Here is an 18810-nt window from a genome sequence, read left to right as displayed (position 1 = left end):
ACCACCATGCCACTTGCCTGCAGTAGACAACCCTGCAGCAACTGCAGCAAGAGGCTCTTGTGTCTAGCTGGAGGTTTTCATGTCTAGCTTTAATTGCAACCTCATTGTTCATTAGGCTGTACATAGGAACATACTCTAAGATTAAGCCTATCAGTTGTTCCTAATGAAGATCAACATGGTCTCAGATCTTTTCCAACCTGGCCTGGTCTATTCTAATTCTATTCTATTCTATTCTATTCTATTCTATTCTATTCTATTCTATTCTATTCTATTCTATTCTATTCTATTCTATTCTATTCTATTCTATTCTATTCTATTCTATTCTATTCTATTCTACTCTACTCCTTAAGAAGAACTTCTTCCCAGCAAGAGAGATTGGCCATTGGAATGTGCTGCCCAGGGAGGTGGTGGAGTCACCATCACTAGGAGTGTTTAAGAAGAGCCTGGATGAGGCACTTGGTGCCATGGTTTAGTTGATGAGATGGTGTTGGGTGATAGGTTGGACTTGATGATCTCAAAGGTCTTTTCCAACCTGGTAAATTCTATTCCTTTTCCTATTCCTATTCCTATTCCTATTCCTATTCCTATTCCTATTCCTATTCCTATTCCTATTCCTATTCCTATCCTTCCATTCTATCCAGTGACCAGGCCAGGAAGATGGTGTGATTGGGAAAAAAACCCAACCAAACCACCATTAGTATGTTTGAATTTGGCACAAATGGGGCTGGTGTTGCTAGCATGGGTTTGATAAAGTTTGCCTCTTCAGCTCCCTAGGAGTTAGTGATGTGGTAACCTTGGCCCTGTTTCAATGCCTTGCTCCAACAGCACAAGAGGAAAAAGCCCTCAGTGAAAACCTCTTACTTCATTGTCACAAAGGGGTGGTTTTATGGGAAGAAACCCCAGCTCTGAAGGCTGATGGAGCAATCCCTCATAACCCAAGGTTAATTAAAGAACTAACAGCCACAGACTGTAGCCTGAAGCACGTCTGGCTCAGTTCTCCTGTGGGCTCACTAATAACTGCCACTGTGCCACAGCTTTGCTGGCGAAAGAAAAACCCTTAAGTGAAAGCTGGAAATGGCACTAACGAGGTTCCCTCAGCCACTGAGTGAGTGCATCAGCCAGGCTGAAGAGGCTGATCAGCACATAAGCAATGGGAAGTAACCCTTTGCCCCTACAACCACCTCAGCCTTACCAGCTGGGGTGGATTCTGGCTTTTTTTTTCAGCTGCACAATGATGCTGCAAACAGTTTATCAGAGAACATCCCACGCAGGTGAGGTCTCAGTGCCTTGGAGGGGAATGGTTTTAAACAGGATTACTGCAAGTTATTTTTACTGTAGTGCAAGTGCTGAACACAATTTCACTGGAAAAGCAGCAGAGAAAATAAGGCTGCAGTCAAAAATGAGATGAAATTTCTTCCACTCACACAAAGGGTAAAGAAATCCTAATTACAGAACAGCACATGGAAGCAGCCAGCACTTCCCTTCAGCTCTAAATTGATCAACAACAGCATTTCCCTTCAGCTCTAAACTGCTCTCCAACAACAAGATAAAAAGCAAAGCAGAAGTAAAAAACTCTTTTCTACCATGATTAAAATGTGGTGGTTATAAAACAGAGAAAAACTGCAGTCCAAACTCTTCAGAGATATTAAACCCCTGTCTGCAGCTGGAATGCCAAAGATGGGGCAGGCATTTCTCAGCAGCCTCTGTACTCCACAGCGGTGTGCATGCAGCTGGGATGGGGCAACTCTAGGTGCTGCAGAATACAGAATTAACCAGGTTGGAAAAGACCTCAGAGATCATCAAGTCCAACCTATCACCCAACACCATCTAATCAACTAAACCATGGCATCAAGTGCCTCAGCCAGGCTCTTCTTAAACACCTCCAGGGATGGGGACTCCACCACCTCCCTGGGCAGCACATTCCAATGGCAAATCTCTCTTGCTGGGAAGAATTTCTTCCTCACCTCCAGCCTAAACCTCCCCTGGCACAGCTTGAGACTGTGTCCTCTTGTTCTGGTGCTGCTTGCCTGGGAAAAGAGACCAACCCCATCCTGGCTACAACCTCCCTTCAGGGAGTTGCAGAGAGCAATGAGGTCTCCCCTGAGCCTCCTCTTCTCCAGGCTAAGCAACCCCAGCTCCCTCAGCCTCTCCTCACAGGGCTGTGCTCCAGACCCCTCCCCAACTTTGTTGCCCTTCTCTGGACACCTTCCAGCATCTCAACATCTTTCCTAAACTGAGGGGCCCAGAACTGGACACAGGACTCAAGGTGTGGCCTAACCAGTGCTGAGCACAGGGCAGAATGACTTCCCTGCTCCTGCTGGCCACACTATTCCTGATACAGGCCTGGATGCCATTGGCTTTCTTGGCCACCTGGGCACACTGCTGGCTCATGTTCAGCTGCTGTCAATCACTACCCCCAGGCCACTTTCTGCCTGGCTGCTCTCCAGCCACTCCAACCCCAGCCCAGGTGATCCTGCCCTGGCAGGGGGGTTGCACTAGATCATCTTTCAAGCTCTCTTCCCACCACTAATGTTCTGTGATTCTCTGAACTCTCAGCTAACGAGGGATCAGGGTTTGTACTGCTTTTAGGCCCAGTCTTAAGAATTTATCCCAAAGCCTAAGTCTCTTCTATAAGCTACAACTATTATTTTGTTTCCTGTGTTATTACAGCTGCTTCTGTGAAACTCCCCCTCACAACAAGCAGCTGCAGAGAGGGCAATTGCTAGTCCCAGATTCTTGGAGAGGATGTTGGCTTGGTCATTTCACCATGATTTCCTGACACTACCAGCATTAACATTTTTGGTAAGCCCTTATGCCTTTTAGCTCATTGACCACTGATGCAATTAAATTAAGGGGCTAAATTCTCTTCCTGTGGAAACAGAATTGATCATTGCAGCTTTTAACCTGAAAAGGTTTCAGACAATTTGTGCTGATTTTCAGGTAATTGCCAGAGCATCCAGTGGGTTAAGTATATTGTAACACATTGTTAAGGATTATAGATGAGGTTTAAAAAGCCCCCCAAAAATCCCACCCAAAGCCCCACACAACAAAGTCAGTTTGGCTAGAAGAGAGGGGATTCTGCCCCTTGGCTGTGCTCTTCTGAGACCCCACCTCCAATACTGCTTCCAGTTCTGGTGTCCCCAGCATAGGAATCATAGAATCAATAAGGTTGGAAAAGACCTCAGAGATCATCAAGTCCAACCTCTCACCCAACACCTCATGACTAACTAAACCCTGGCTTCAAGTGCCACATCCAAGCCTTTATTGAACACCTCCAGGGATGGGGACTCCACCACCTCCCTGGGCAGCACATTCCAATGGCCAGTTTTTCTGGGCAGAACTTTCTCCTCACCTCCAGCCTAAACCTCCCCTGGCACAGCTTGAGCCTGTGTCCTCTTGTTCTGGTGCTGGTTACCTGGGAAATACGTCAGTGACAACACACAGTTGTGTATGTTTCAGATATGTGTATATGGACTGACACTGCCTTGCTCTAACACAACTGGAGTGACACATTTCCACTCTGACTGCCCTTAAATGCTTAATGTTGATAAAGCTGTGCAGGGTGAGTGCCCAGAGGCTGGAGCCAGGCTCTGCTGGGGGATGCCCAATGCCAGCACAAGGGGCAGTGGTGGAAGCTGAGGCAGAGGAAGTTCCATGGAAACAGAAGGAAGACTTTTTTCACTCCGAGGGTGACAGAACACTGGAGCAGCCTGCCCACAGGGGTTGTGGAGTCTCTGTCTCTGGAGACATTCAAAACCCACCTGGATGTGTTCCTGTGTGATCTCCTCTAGGTGCTCCTGATCTGGCAGGGGGGTTGAACTGGATGAGGTTTCAGCCTTCCAAGCCCTAACATTCTGTGATCACTGTGTGAAATGCCAGCAAGCCCTGAAAGTGCCTGGTGAATAACTGCCCTGTAGCAATGCTGGAGGCACATTTGGTTAATTGATTTCTCCCAGGAAGCCACACCCTCACAGAATGCTGTTCTTCATGGGGCTGCAGGAGCCTGGGCTGCAGGAGCCTGGGCTGCAGCAGCGGTAGCAAAGAGGCTCGGCAGAAAAATGACAAAGGCAGTGCTCTTGTTCAGTAAGTGTGAGCTACTTCTCCTAGCTTCACTTAAGCTGTCTTCACTTGAGGTTTGGGGGGTTTTGTCTTAATTTAAGCTTTCTCTTTTCAGGTTATTTCCATGGTGCCTTGTGTCTTTAATTTAATGGTGTGTATCGTCAGGCTTTTCTGCCCTTCCAAAAATTACTGCTCAAGAAACTTCACCTTTGGCTGCAAAATCACTTCAATAACAGGCAATTCCTCTATCATCTTTGTTAAGTTAAAAGGGGAATTTATTTCCAGGAGTGCACTCAGCAACATAAACTACAAATGTACTGGATGACAGCATCAGAAGTATCTATTATCCTCCATAAAATGCCTTCCTCTGGTACTTAGCTCCACTGGAAATAATAACTTTGGGGGTTGTAAAGTGCTTTGCAGGCTTTCCCTTTAGTCTTCTCCCCTGTCTTTTAGGAATTAAGGAAGGAAGGAGAAAGGTCTATCTGTCAGCTGATGTCCATGGTGAAGGAACAAAGTGGGGATTTGCAGAGAGCTTCCTGCTCTGCTGCTGAACAAGGCCCAGAAGGGCAGGCTGGATTTGGCTGCTTCGTTTCCAGCCGATTAAGAGGGCTTAACAAAACCTGGAGTTAGTGCTGCACTTCTCCCTTGAAACCTTGGCAAGGCAAAGGCCACAGACTCTCTAAAAGCACTAAGGAGCCTGCTGGGACAACAATAACATTGCTGAATTTTGGCTACAGAGAGATCCTGCTGATAGGATAATCCTCTGCTGAAACACAGAAGGCAGTGAGAACTGACTACAGACACCTCACAGCTTCATCTCCAGCATCCCCCCCTCATGAGTCACCTGTTGGAGTGGAGGAAGCTTTCCAGTGCCAAGTACACATGAAAGGGCTTCACCTCTGCTCAAAGGGCAGCACCAGGCTGGAAGCTTCCTGCTCAGGCTTTTTTGTCAGTCAATTTTTTCAGCTTGTGTTGACTAACCATGTGTGTCCTACCTCAGGTTCAAGCATTACTGTAGCTGCTACAGGAAGAAACCAAACACTCACTGCTGAGAGCCAAAACAAGCCAAACAAGAAAGCTGGGGAGGGACTTTTGAGGGTGTCAGGGGGTGATAGGACTGGGAAGGATGGAGCAAAACTAGAAGTGGGGAGATTCAGATTGGATGTTAGGAAGAAGTTGTTCCCCCTCAGGGTGGTGAGAGACTGGTACAGGTTGCCCAGGGAGGTGGTGGAAGCCTCATCCCTGGAGGTTTTGAAGGCCAGGCTGGATGTGGCTGTGAGCAAGCTGCTGCAGTGTGAGGTGTCCCTGGCCATGGCAGGGGGGTTGGAACTGGCTGATCCTTGAGGTCCCTTCCAACCCTAACAATTCTATGACTCTATGAAACTATGCATTGCTTTAGCTACTACAGGAAGATACCAAATACTCACTGCTGATAGCCAAACCAAACTGTGCCTTGCTTTAGCTACTACAGGAAGAAACCAAACACTCGCTGCTGATAGCCAAACCAAACTGTGCCTTGCTTTAGCTACTACAGGAAGAAACCAAACACTCGCTGCTGATAGCCAAACCAAACTGTGCCTTGCTTTAGCTACTACAGGAAGAAACCAAACACTCACTGCTGATAGCCAAACCAAACTGTGCAATACTGTAGCTACTTTTTCTCCAGGAATAAGCTGCTGAAGGGAAATCATGTCTCACGCCTGTGTAGAAATTCATGGGGGAATATTAATGCTCTTTCCTTAGACTCTGTGCAGTGGGCTCCATGGGTGCTTGTAGGCTTGACAGAGAAGATAACAAGCTGCATCACATTTTTCTGTGATTCAGGTCTGTCATAAAGGCTTTGACATTTGAACATTTCCAAAAAGAACCTCCCTGTATTCAGGAAAATTGCCTCCTTGTTTCTGAGGAAGAAAGGCTTGCAGGGATACTATGCACAAAGCAGGCTCCCCCAATTGATCTGAAGGTTCCATATATTGACCTCAGTTCTTATTCATACCTTTTGTAATTTTCTAGTTTCATAGAATCACAGAACAGCTCACGTTGGAAGGGACCTCAGAGATCATCTGCTCCAACCTCCCCACCGTGGACAGGGACCCCGCTCAAGGACTCATCCAACCTGGCCTTGAACACCCCCAGGGAGGAGGCAGCCACAGCCTCCCTGGGCAGCCTGTTCCAAAGCCTCACCACCCTCCTGCTGAAGAGCTTTTTCCTCAGCTCCAGTCTAACCCTGCTCTCCCTCAGAACCAAACCATTCCCTCCTGTCCTGTCTTTAGACCCCCTGATGAAAAGTCCCTCTGCAGCCTTCCTGTAGGATCCCTTCAGGTATTCAAAGGTCCCCCTAGGGTCTTCTCTTCTCCAGGCTGAACACCCCCAGCTCCCTCAGCCTGTCCTCGATGGTAGGCTGAACATGAGCCAGCAGTGTGCCCAGGCAGCCAAGAGGGCCAATGGCATCCTGGCCTGCATCAGGAAGAGTGTGGCCAGCAGGAGCAGGGAGGTCATTCTGCCCCTGTGCACTGCACTGGTTAGGCCACACCTCGAGTCCTGTGTCCAGTTCTGGGCCCCTCAGTTTAGGAAGGAGGTTGACTTGCTGGAAGGTGTCCAGAGAAGAGCAACAAAGTTGGTGAGGGGTTTGGAACACAAGCCCTATGAGGAAAGACTGAGGGAGCTGGGGTTGCTCAGCCTGGAGAAGAGGAGACTCAGGGGTGACCTTATCACTCTCTACAACTACCTGAAGGGAGGTTGTAGACAGGCAGAGGTTGGTCTCTTCTCCCAGGCAGCCAGTACCAGAACAAGAGGACACAGTCTCAGGCTGCGCCAGGGGAGGTTCAGGTTGGATGTTAGGAAGAAGTTCTACACAGAGAGAGTGATTGCCCATTGGAATGGGCTGCCCAGGGAGGTGGTGGAGTTGCCGTCATTGAAGGTGTTCAGGAGGAGACTTGATGGGGTGCTTGGTGCCATGGGTTAGCTGTTTGGGTGGGTTGGATTGGTTGATAGGTTGGACACGATCTTGAAGGTCTCTTCCAATCTGGTTTGGTTTATTCTAATAAAGGTTTATTCACAGCAGAGCTGCTCCAGCCCTTGGATCATCTTTGTGGCTTCCTCTGGACTCACTCCAACAGCTCTGTGTCCTTCTTATGCTGGGGACACCAGAACAGGAGGCAGTATTTGAGGCAGGGTCTCACCAGTGCAGGGTAAAGGGGCAGAATCCCCTCTCTTGTCCTGCTGGCCACGCTCCATCCTGATGCAGCCTAGGATGTGATTTGCCTTCTGGGCTGCCTGAGGGCACTGCCAGCTCATGGTGAGCCTCATAATTTGTATTAAAACATAATTTGTCTTACAACATAATTTGTCTTATGTTTACAGTCAAAAGCAAGTGACAATCTGAATCCTCACAAAATGAGAGTTTTAAAGGGAAAATATTTAGTTATAACTTCCAATCAATCTGATGAATTTACACTGTGTCCTTGCTATTTTGTCCAGAGAAAAATTGTGCCTCTCTGAGGGGAAACTAATCACAGTTTGGCTGAATATAATGAGCTATAAATCCAGCACTGAGCAGTGACTCATAGAAATGGGGGGGGGGGGGGGGGGGGGGGGAGGGAGGGGAGGGAAATAATAAGATCTTCTCATGTCAATCAGGAATTCCTGTGAAGGTACACAAATTACTGCTCTAAGTGCTTTTTAAAAGTACATTTAAACACCACAATGTAATTAATGTGCATGGTAATATAAGACAAAAAAATACTAGGAAAGAAGCTAAGGAACAAGAGAAGCTTGCAGAACCATGAAGAGAGTATCAGCCCCTGGAATCTGTACCTGAAGGGGGCTACAAGAAAGCTGGGGAGGGACTTTTGAGAGTTTCAGGGAGTTCAGGCTCGAGGTGAGGAGAAAGCTCTTCCCAGAAAGAGCAATTGGCCACTGGAATGTGCTGCCCAGGGAGGTGGTGGAGTCACTGTCTCTGGGGATGTTCAACAAGGGATTGGATGTGGCACTTGGTGCCATGGTTTAGTAGTCATGAGGTCTTGGGTGATAGGTTGGACTTGATGATCTTTGGGGTCTTTACCAACCTTACTGATTCTATGATAGGACTGGGGGTAGTGGAGCAAAACTAGAAACGGAGAGATTGAGATTGGATGTTAGGAAGAAGTTGTTCCCCATGAGGGTGGTGAGAGACTGGCACAGGTTGCCCAGGGAGGTGGTGGAACCTCATCCCTGGAGGTTTTGAAGGCCAGGCTGGATGTGGCTGTGAGCAAGCTGCTGTAGTGGGAGGTGTCCCTGGCCATGGCAGGGGGGTTGGAACTGGCTGATCCTCGAGGTCCCTTCCAACCCTGACAACTCTATGATTCTATGACTTCATTAAGGGTTTGATACCTGTATGGTGCTCTCAACCTTGCCTCACTCTCATGAAACCCAAGTATTCTATGAGTTATGGAAACTAAATACCTATGACAGGCAGCACTAGAGGGAGGGGTGCAGCATGAGCCCACTGCACACATACACGTGATCCCAGTCTGAGAGACCAAAACTGTGACTCCATCAGGTTTCATGCCCTGTTCCTACAGTGGTAGAGAGTTTTGTGTTGAGATGAGTAAGCAGCCTGGACACTCAGAGAGAAATCAAAGCAGGTCAGAGTGCAAGGCTGCTGCTTGAGATCGCTGTCCAACGCTGGACTCGCTCCAGCCGATCTGTGCGGTGGAGCCAAGGCCATTCCCAGGGAAACACAAGGACTCCCACAACAACTGCAATCAGGAGATGCCTTCAGTAAAACCAGTCTAGACAGCACTACAAGCAAGAATCCTGCCAGCAGAAAGCACTCCTTCTCCTCTCTTTTAGCCAAAAGTGACAGTAAAAGGCAGGCTGGGCTGTACCTTGCCGACGCCGGCTGTTGAGCTTCCTGAAGCAGGTGCCCTCCACGAGCCGGTTGAGACGCTGCTGCTTGATCAGTTCCAAGATCTCAGGCTGAATCTTCTCTTTTAGTTCCCTTGGGAAGAGAGAAAGTAAAGCACATGTCAAATTCAATCAAAGACCAGCCTCTTCCCTCTGAGACACGATGTTTTGGCAAGGAGTTTGAAGGGGACACCAGTCAGTAGCTGGGCTGCAACAGAAAACCACTCCTGTGGTTATAACTAAGAATGGGGGTCAAGGTACCTCTGCTGCAGACATCTCTGTGCTATGGCATCAGAGTGTCAGTCAGGCAAGTCACTTCACAGGCTCACAGGATGTTAGGGGTTGGAAGGGACCTCTGGAGATCATCAGGTGCAACCCCCCTGCCAGAGCAGGAGCAGAGAATCCAGCACAGGTCATACAGGAACACATCCAGACAGGGCTAGAAAGGCTCCAGAGCAGGAGACTCTACAACCTCTCTGGGCAGCCTGTTCCAGTGCCCTGTGATTCTCACAGTGAAGAATTTCCTCCTCATGTTGAGGTGGAACTTCCTGTGCTAGAGTTTCTTTCCATTGCCCCTTGTCCTATCCCAGGGTGCAACTGAGCAGAGCCTGTCCCCAGAAGTGCAGAAACCCAGAGTGCATCCTGGGCATGATCAAAAGCAGTGTGGCCAGCAGATGGAGAGAGATGATTGCACACACTTTTCTATGCTCTGGTGAGACCTCACCTGCAGTACTGCAGCCAGCTCTGGAGCCCTCAGCACAGGAAGGACATGGACCTGATGGAGCAGGTAGAGAGGAGGGCCACAAAAATGATCAGGGGGTTACAGCAGCTCTGCTACATAGGCAGGCTGAGGGAGCTGGAGGTGTTCAGCCTAGAGAAGAGAAGGCTCTGGGGAGACCTAATAGCAGCCTGCCAGTACCTGAAGGGAGCCTGCCAAGAGGACTGCAGAAGGACTGTTTACAAAGTCATAGGGTGGGGGCAATGGTCTGAAATTAGAGAAGAGCAGATTTAGATGGGATGTCAGGAAGAAATTCTGTGCCATGAGGGTGGTGGAACACTGGAACAGGTTGCCCAGGGAGGTGGTGGAAGCCTCATCCCTGGAGATATTCAAGGTGAGACTCAACAGGGCTCTAGGCAAGCTGATCTAGTTGAGGATGCCCCTGCTGTCTGCAGAGGGGGTTTGGATTAGATGGCCTTTGGAGGTCCCTTCCAACCTGGGTGATTCTATGACTGTATGAAACAATCTTATATATATTCTTCACACTGCTTTGATAAGAGTTCAACATGTCAAGAAGTAGGCAGAAAACGTCTGCAGATGACATTTAAAGTATGATTTCATACACCATCAGTGAGACTCACAGATGTCTGCATTCATCAGTTGTATCCTCACTTAGATTCATTAAGAACACATAAAAGACAGGTCTAAACACTGACTCGACAGCAAGCCTAGGGAGAATCAACAAAACCCCAACAAAAAGCAGCCAACTGGATGTGTAAAGGATTTATAAAAGATGGAGTGTGTCAGAACTACAGTCTTGCATTGCTGTGCAAATTAGGTGATATCAAAAAGCATTCTGTCTGGCAGTGTGTTCCAGCAATCATCATCAGAGGGAAGCAAAGCTGTGGTATCCTGTGGAGACAACAACTACCTCTCAATTCTTGAGTACTTGGTGTGGCCAGGCCCTGCTGATTTCCACATCCATTTGGATCCTGTGCCTTTGATTTGCCAGACCCCCCCTGAAAGTCCTCTGCTAGGAAGAAGATCAGGCTTTTAGACAAAAATGCCACCTTGTCCCCAGGCAGTGACAAAATGGTTGGAGTTCTTGTTGCACAACCCACTGCATATTTACAAGCTGTGGAAATCTAGCTAGTCAAAAGTCAGGGAAGCATTGTAACTACAGCAACATGCCACCTTTTGGAAAGGTGTTGTTACCCTTCAGGAGGAGGATAATAGCTCCTGCTCTGGCAGAGGGGCTGGACTCAATGATCTTTGGAGATCCCTTCCGACCCCTACCATCCCGTGAGCCTGTGAGAGTCTCCAGGCATTGTTGTCTTCTCACTGGCAACTGAGATAGGAGTATGCTGAATGATTAAACACTACTAACAAAAGGATTTGGGGCTTGGATAAATGTCTGGCTTTTACTGAGCTGATGAGCTTGCCCATTCCTCAGGTAAAGGTTGGGAGCAGAGGCTGAGGAGAAGAGCGTTAAAATGCAAGGTGGATTACTCAGCAGCCCAGGCTGCAGACTAAATCTCCAGCTGGACCTATTTCAAGCATTCAAGCCTGGTATGAACATCAGCTTGATATTTGGGTAGCTCAATTCAGAAATTGGATGGCTGTCATTAAAGAGGTGTTAAAGGTATCATAGCATCCTAGTTGTAAGATGCCGCTAAAAAAAAACCCTATGAATGGATGAGTCAGCCAGCACATAAACATCTGATTGCCTGCCCAGAGCATTCCCTTTTCTGTCCTCTAAAGCCTCCCTGCCTTTTGCCAACCAAAGGAAGAGGAAGGTCTTTAACCAATCCCAAAATACAACAGGTAATCCTCTCTGACATACTTCACTGTCTAAGGAAGACTTTCCATGGGAGGAAGCAGAGGGAGGGAAAGAAGAGATAACTTCCAGCTCCTTGCTGATGGAAGGGAAGGGAAGGGAAGGGAAGGGAAGGGAAGGGAAGGGAAGGGAAGGGAAGGGAAGGGAAGGGAAGGGAAGGGAAGGGAAGGGAAGGGAAGGGAAGGGAAGGGAAGGGAAGGGAAGGGAAGGGAAGGGAAGGGAAGGGAAGGGAAGGGAAGGGAAGGGAAGGGAAGGGAAGGGAAGGGAAGGGAAGGGAAGGGAAGGGAAGGGAAGGGAAGGGAAGGGAAGGGAAGGGAAGGGAAGGGAAGGGAAGGGAAGGGAAGGGAATTAACCAGTTTGGAAAAGACCTTTGAGATCATCCAGTCCAACCTATCACCCAACACCATCTAATCAACTAAAGCATGGCACCAAGTGCCTCATCTAGGGTCTGCACTTTGGTCACAACAACCCCAGGTATTACTACAGGCTGGGGTCAGAGTGGCTGGAGAGCAGCCAGGCAGAAAGGGACCTGGGGGTGCTGGTGGACAGCAGCTGAACATGGGCCAGCAGTGTGCCCAGGTGGCCAAGAAGGCCAATGGCATCCTGGCCTGTACAAGAAACAGTGTGGCCAGCAGGAGCAGGGAAGTCATTCTGCCCTGTGCACAGCACTGGTTAGGCCACACCTTGAGTCCTCTGTCCAGTTCTGGGCTCCTTAGTTTGGGAAAGATGCTGAGGAAGGTGTCCAGAGAAGGGCAACAAAGCTGGGGAGGGGTCTGGAGCACAGCCCTGTGAGGAGAGGCTGAGGGAGCTGGGGTTGCTTAGCCTGGAGAAGAAGAGGCTCAGGAGAGTCCTTCTTGCTCTCTACAACTCCCTGAAGGGAGGTTGTAGCCAGGTGGGGGTTGGTCTCTTTTCCCAGGCAACCAGCAGCAGAACAAGAGGACACAGTCTCAAGCTGTGCCAGGGGAGGTTTAGGCTGGAGGTGAGGAGAAAGTTCTTCCCAGAAAGAGTAATTGGCCACTGGAATGTGCTGCCCAGGGAGGTGGTGGAGTCACCATCCCTGAAGGTGTTCAAAAAAGGATTGGATGTGGCACTTTATTAGAATAAACCTTTATTAGAATAAACCAAACCAGGTTGGAAGAGACCTTCAAGATCATCGTGTCCAACCCATCAACCAATCCAACCCACCCAAACAGCTAACCCATGGCACCAAGCACCCCATCAAGTCTCCTCCTGAACACCTTCAATGACGGCAACTCCACTACCTCCCCAGGCAGCCCATTCCAATGGGCAATCACTCTCTCTGTGTAAAACTTCTTCCTAACATCCAACCTGAACCTCCCCTGGCGCAGCCTGAGACTGTGTCCTCTTGTTCTGGTACTGGGTGCCTGGGAGAAGAGACCAACCTCTGCCTGTCTACAACCTCCCTTCAGGTAGTTGTAGAGAGTGATAAGGTCACCCCTGAGCCTCCTCTTCTCCAGGCTGAGCAACCCCAGCTCCCTCAGTCTTTCCTCACAGGGCTCACAGTGCTTGGAGCCATGTGTTAGTCTTGAGGTGTGGGGTGGTAGGTTGGACTGGATGACCTCTGAGGTCATTTCCAACCTTATTGATTCTATGATTCTATGATTTAAATCATTACAGCGCAACAGAGGACTCATCCTAGAACTGCTCTCCTGTGCTTAGGCCTTTTATCTTTCTGGCTTGTCACTATGCCCTCTGCTAATCACTTCAAGCATTCAGTGTAGGCATTAGTGACTCCTCCTGACACTGCAGAGAAATCTGAAAGATGAAAAGCCAAAAGGTATCCACATTCCCTCCTCTGTTTCCCTGAAGGCTGCCAATTTTCACACCAATGTTGCTTAGAAATGACTCCCTAGCTGACATTAACTCTCCTTTAACCAGCAAGCCTCCACTTGGACTTCAGATCTTCATCATGCCTGTTGACATTTAATGAGTCAAGAGGTTCTTTAGTCCTCCAGAGACCTACAGGTTTGCTAGACACCTTCCACAGCCACTCAAAATGAACCAGAGACAGTGGTTTCATCGTGGCTGTTTGGCTGATCAATAATGAACCCAGAATCTTGAATTGATTGTGTTTGGAAGGCTTTTTTATTTTCCCTAATCAAAAGTAGAAACTGAAATCTTTCATCTCACACTGTGGTGGGCTGAAAATTTCCCCCCAGCACAGAAGAGCCAGAGCAGCTCAGTTAGAAAGCAAATGAAGCTGCATTTACAAGCAAAACTACAATGTAAATATTAAATGAAATTATCATTATTTCCCTTTTCACATCCAAGAGTGACTTATTTGCATTCTAGAATCATTGAATCACAGAATTGTCAGGGTTGGAAGGGACCTCAAGGATCAGCCAGTTCCAACACCCCCTGCCATGGCCAGGGACACCTCACACTACAGCAGCTTGCTCACAGCCACAGCCAGCCTGGCTGCAAAAACCTCCAGGGATGAGGCTTCCACCACCTCCCTGGGCAACCTGTGCCAGTCTCTCACCACCCTCATGGGGAACAACTTCTTCCTAACATCCAATCTCAATCTACCCATTTCTAGTTTTGCTCCATCCCCCCCACTCCTATCACTCCCTGACACCCTCCCAAAGTCCCTCCCCAGCTTTCTTGGAGCCCCCTTCAGATACTGGAAGGCCACAATTAGGTCTCCTTGGAGCCTTCTCCTCTCCAGACTGAACAACCCCAACTCCCTCAGTCTGTCCTCATAGCAGAGCAGCTCCAGCCCTCTGCTCATCCTCATGGCCCTTCTCTGAACACCTTCCAGCACCTCCAGATCCTTCCTGGAATAGAGGCTCCAAAACTGGACACAGTGCTCCAGGTGGGGTCTCAGCAGAGCAGAGGGTAAGAATCACCTCCCTCTTCCTGCTGGCTCTGCTGCTTTTGATGCAGCCCAGGCTCTGGTTGGCTTTCTGGGTTGCAAGTTCTCACTGCTGGCTCCTGTTGAGCTTCTCCTCCACCAGCACCCCCAGGTCCTTTTCTTCAGGGTCGCTCTCAAGCCAGTCCCTGCCCAGCCTACATCGGTGCTTGGGATTTCCCCGACCCCAACCTACTACTTTCTGTTCCAGATCTGTGGAAAAGTTTCTAGGCACAGCCTGAAACCACCCCACACAGGAAGAGCAATGCTCCTATTGCTCCTATCAAAGAGACAGCTAATCCTCACAAAACAAAGTGGCTGCAGTTACAGGGATCTATGACAACACTTCCCAGTTTCCATTCAAACCCAACCTAACTGAAGCTCCTCTCAACCAGCAGCTTGAAAAACTTACAAACAATGAGCAGCAGCAGCAAGCCCTTCTGTCATGTTCAAAGCAGGGAACAACATCATCTGATTGCCACTTTCTCATGCAGAATTAAGCAAGGCCTGCTGGCTGCACACTCACTGCTGTGTGCAGCCTCCTTTTGCATAGCTGCAAGGCTTTAAAACACAGGGCACAGCTCTGGGCTCTACAACGGGGCCATGATTCTGCACTCCTATCAACTGTGTCATCGATGCACTTTGAGGGAGTTCAGCACAGGGAATCAAATCAAAGGAGAAAATGAAAGAACCCTTGGCTTTTTTTCTTTCTTTCTTTCTCTTCCTCCCCCAATCAAGAAGAAGTGATCATGGATGCAATCAAAATGCAAATGCATGGAGTTAAACCTCTGCAAATGCAGCTGTGATTGCTTAAACACCTGATGGATTGACTTAGCCTCTAGAGCCTTCAGGCTTCCCCTTTCTCCTCAGTCTCAAATGAGTCTCTGGCAACACTTCAGTAGCTTTTAACTAGTTGTGTTGGCTGTTTCACTCACTCCACGATGGGGGAAGGAGGCTCTGCACTGTGACAGCAACTAGCCAAGTGACTCTGGATATAAATTGCTCACAAGTTTCATGAGGGCAGAAGACTATAAATAGCTGAGCTGTATCATATTGAAACAGTTGCCTCACAGGAAAAGCTGGGAAAATGAGGAGCTTTGGTGACTGGCTTAGCAGTACTGAGTGGCTTTGAAGCCCTAAACATTGCAGGGGATTGGCAGGGGATTGCTGAGCAGTGTAATGATGCAAAACTGACTGGAACCATTTGTAGCTTTTTAATTGATGCATTACTATGAGTGACACTAGCTCTAATTGGGCATTAGTTCCTATCTCCTAACACAGGGAAAATATAAAAGCAGCATTCCCTCTTTGATCCACATTGGTATGATTAAAATGTTAAGTGTGTGATTCTGCTTCCTCTGTTGCCCTGCTGCCCCTGGAGGAATGTCCCCCCTCAGAGCTTGTACTTAGATACCAGCATCCTTTAGAAACAAGCCAAAATTAGCATCCTGCTTCTGAATCCTGAAATGCTCTGGTCCAAAGCCTTCTCTGTACCTTTGCCTTGAAAAGAAGATTTGGGAAATCATGAGCCATTCCACCTGAAATGGGGTCAGGATTCCGTGACATTTCAGCTGATGCTTTTGGACTCCTCACCACTCCCCTGCTGGGCTCAAAACGTTCCTGCTGTTCTCAGCACATCATTTGGGCACAGTGGAGCCTGCACCTGCCCTGTGCCATCAGCTCAGCCACAAGCCCAGACTTGGTCCAGAGACAAGTATGGCCTCTGCTTTTCATACAAGAGAACAAAAAGCTCTGATGGTGAGAGTAGCTTTGGACACTTTGCAGTAAACAATAAGGAAATGAGAATCCCACTGGCTAGCTGCCAGATTATTATAGTTGACAGGCAAGTGACTGCTTGTGACCAACACCAAAGACAATACTATAAACAAAAGACAGTCACACACACACCACCACTTTTTTTGTGGAGCCAGTGTGTGTCGGCTCCTCTGAATCCACCCTTCCCCCTGCCTCGCTCAGAGAAGTGGCAATTGGAACTCTTCAAGTCCCTTAGAAGACAACATTGTGGTGTTTGTGGTTTATATTTTTTTTGTTTGGTTTAAAAAAGCCACTGCTACCAGCACCAAAGCCAAGCTCACAACCACTCAGAGCCAGGAAATGTCACAGCACTGTTTCGTACAGGGAAGCCATCTGAGCCCCTGTAGGGATCTGCTGAATCTGCTTTAACTGCACTCAAAGCAAAAGTTATGATTCTCAGCAGAAGGAAACACAGAATCAACCAGGTTGGAAGAGACCTCCAAGCTCAATCCAGTCCAACCTAGCACCCAGCCCCATCCAATCAACCAGACCATGGCACTGCTTCATCCAGGCTCTTCTTGAAGATCTCCAGGGACAGTGACTCCACCACCTCCCTGGGCAGCACATTCCAATGGCAAATCACTCTTTCTGCGAAGAGCTTCTTCCTAACATCTAGCCAGACTCTGCCCTGGCACAACTCACAGATCATCAAGTCCAACCTATCACCCAAAACCTCATGACTAACTAAACCGTGGCTCCAAGTGCCACATCCAATCCTTTTTTGAACACCTCCAGGGATGGTGACTCCACCACTCCCCTGGGCAGCACATTCCAACGGCCAATCTCTCTTGCTGGGAAGAACTTTCTCCCCACCTCCAGCCTAAACTTCCCCTGGTGCAGCTTGAGACTGTGTCCCCTTGTTCTGGTGTTGGTTGCCTGGGAGAAGAGACCAACCCCCACCTGGCTACAACCTCCCTTCAGGTGGCTGTAGAGAGCAATGAGCCATAACACACTTCAGGCAGCTGCTGCACCATTGCTTTTGAACACGGCTCCCTGGGCAGCTCTCCTTTTTTTTGGGTTCCCCTAGGAGAGCTGCCAAATGTCAATGGCAGCTGTTAATCCTTGCCTGCAGACAGGAGAGGGGGGAGAAGGCAGTACTTACAGAATGGGACGGGACTGGAAATCCTCCTGGTTCATTCTCTCCGACTGTCGGATTTTCAGTATTTCTGTGTAGCTGAGGTTCTGAAGTTTGCTCTTGAACTGATCCAGAGAGCTAGGCTTGGTAGTGAGCGCTCTCATTATCTGTTCTTTCACTACCTGCATCACCTGGGGTGGACAGGGAAAGGAAAAAGAAAACCTGGGTTAGCCCTTCATGCATTTTTGTTTCATGTCTCAGTTGGGGTCGGGGAAAGGTTTCCAGGTGTAGCAGAAGCTCAGCGCTGTGTGGACCCAAGATGATTTTTCAGCAGCATAATCAGGAAATAAACTGGCTTCTGACAGGGCAGCACAGCTTAGAGCAAAAGCTCATCTCCTCTGCAATATAGAGCATTATTTTCTTCAGGGGGTGGTGGAGAGGCTGAATTGCAGCTGCTGGCTGCAGGTTTTAAAGTCTCTCTCTGCCCGTGGTCTGTGTGCCTGCAGCAGCAGCAGCGTGGCTGCTCCTCTGCATTCTGAGCTGGGGACAGGCACAGACACACCACCAGACTCTCAACAGCAGAAAGAAACTGTGAAGTCCTGAGGAGCCAACAGAGTGCAGATGCAGGTCCTGACTTCTGCCAGCATAACCCAGGCAAAGGGCACAAGCCACAGGGGCCGATCTAAGTGCCCACAGGAGAGCCTGGGGAGAGCTTTTGAGATCTTACAGCTCTCCTGTGGGGTCTCAGAGCTGCTCTCCTGACCAGAAGGCAGGAGCACAAAGCTGCCAACTATGGCCCATTTCTACCTTTATTCTTTCTCCCCAGAGGTGATGGGCACACAATAAAACACAGGAGGCTCCCCCTGCACACCAGGAAACACTTTTTCACTGTGAGGGTGACCAAGTGCTGGCAGAGGTTGCTGGAGTCTCCATCCACAGAGATGCTCAAAAGCCATCTGGACATGGTCCCGGGCAGCTGGCTGCAGCTGGCCCTGCTTGAGCAGGGAGATTGGAGCAGATGACCTTCTTCCCACATCAACCACTCTGTGATTCCACAAGAGCCTTATGCTGCAGGCACATTATGGCTGTGCACATAAAGCAAGGAGAACTTGCATGAGTTGGGGTGGGGAGAGGGAGATCAATTTGCCAAGGACATTACAGGACTGCTTTTGAAGCAATGCCCTAAACAATGCACACCAACAAATGAGAATGACAGCCAGCCATTTGCATATTAACCATTTTCTCAGGAGAAAAGTGCTGAGGCACTGCTCACTAAGGGGAATTGCTTGGCTCTAGTTCAAATAAATACACATCACAGACTACTGTCTGTCTCCCCACAATCCTTGGCGCTGGAGAAAAATCACACACTTTGAAATACTTATCTGATGCTGTGCTTAAGCTGGCTGAAAACCCCCAGTTTGTCAGGCTTCGAAAGGCCCAGCCCACCCAGATCCAACAGTCAGCAGCAGGAGGAAGTGGCAGCTCCCCCCTGGTATCCAAGTGGGTGTGACAGAAATCAGCAGCTACACAGAGGGCAAAAGATT

At 48.8% G+C, this 18810-nt stretch overlaps 1 protein-coding gene across 5 annotated transcripts in view; it reads right to left on the bottom strand.

Annotated features, from left to right (window-relative positions):
- ELMO1 (engulfment and cell motility 1) overlaps positions 1-18810 on the bottom strand; it is a 405265-nt gene that overhangs the window by 25787 nt on the left and 360668 nt on the right. For all 5 annotated transcript variants that reach the window (XM_068152730.1, XM_068152729.1, XM_068152731.1 and 2 more), the window contains 2 exons: positions 17294-17457; positions 8931-9043 (listed from right to left, as the gene is read on the bottom strand). In XM_068152730.1, coding sequence (XP_068008831.1) covers positions 8931-9043; positions 17294-17457 — 277 coding nt within the window. The remainder of the gene's footprint in view (positions 1-8930; positions 9044-17293; positions 17458-18810) is intronic.

The sequence above is a fragment of the Melanerpes formicivorus genome, unplaced genomic scaffold (genome assembly GCF_026170545.1).
Source record: "Melanerpes formicivorus ecotype bairdi unplaced genomic scaffold, bMelFor1.0.p_v2 SCAF_24, whole genome shotgun sequence".
Lineage (NCBI taxonomy): Eukaryota > Metazoa > Chordata > Aves > Piciformes > Picidae > Melanerpes > Melanerpes formicivorus.
The sequence above is the reverse complement of the archived record's forward strand: the minus strand, read 5'-3'. Positions and strand labels throughout refer to the sequence as shown.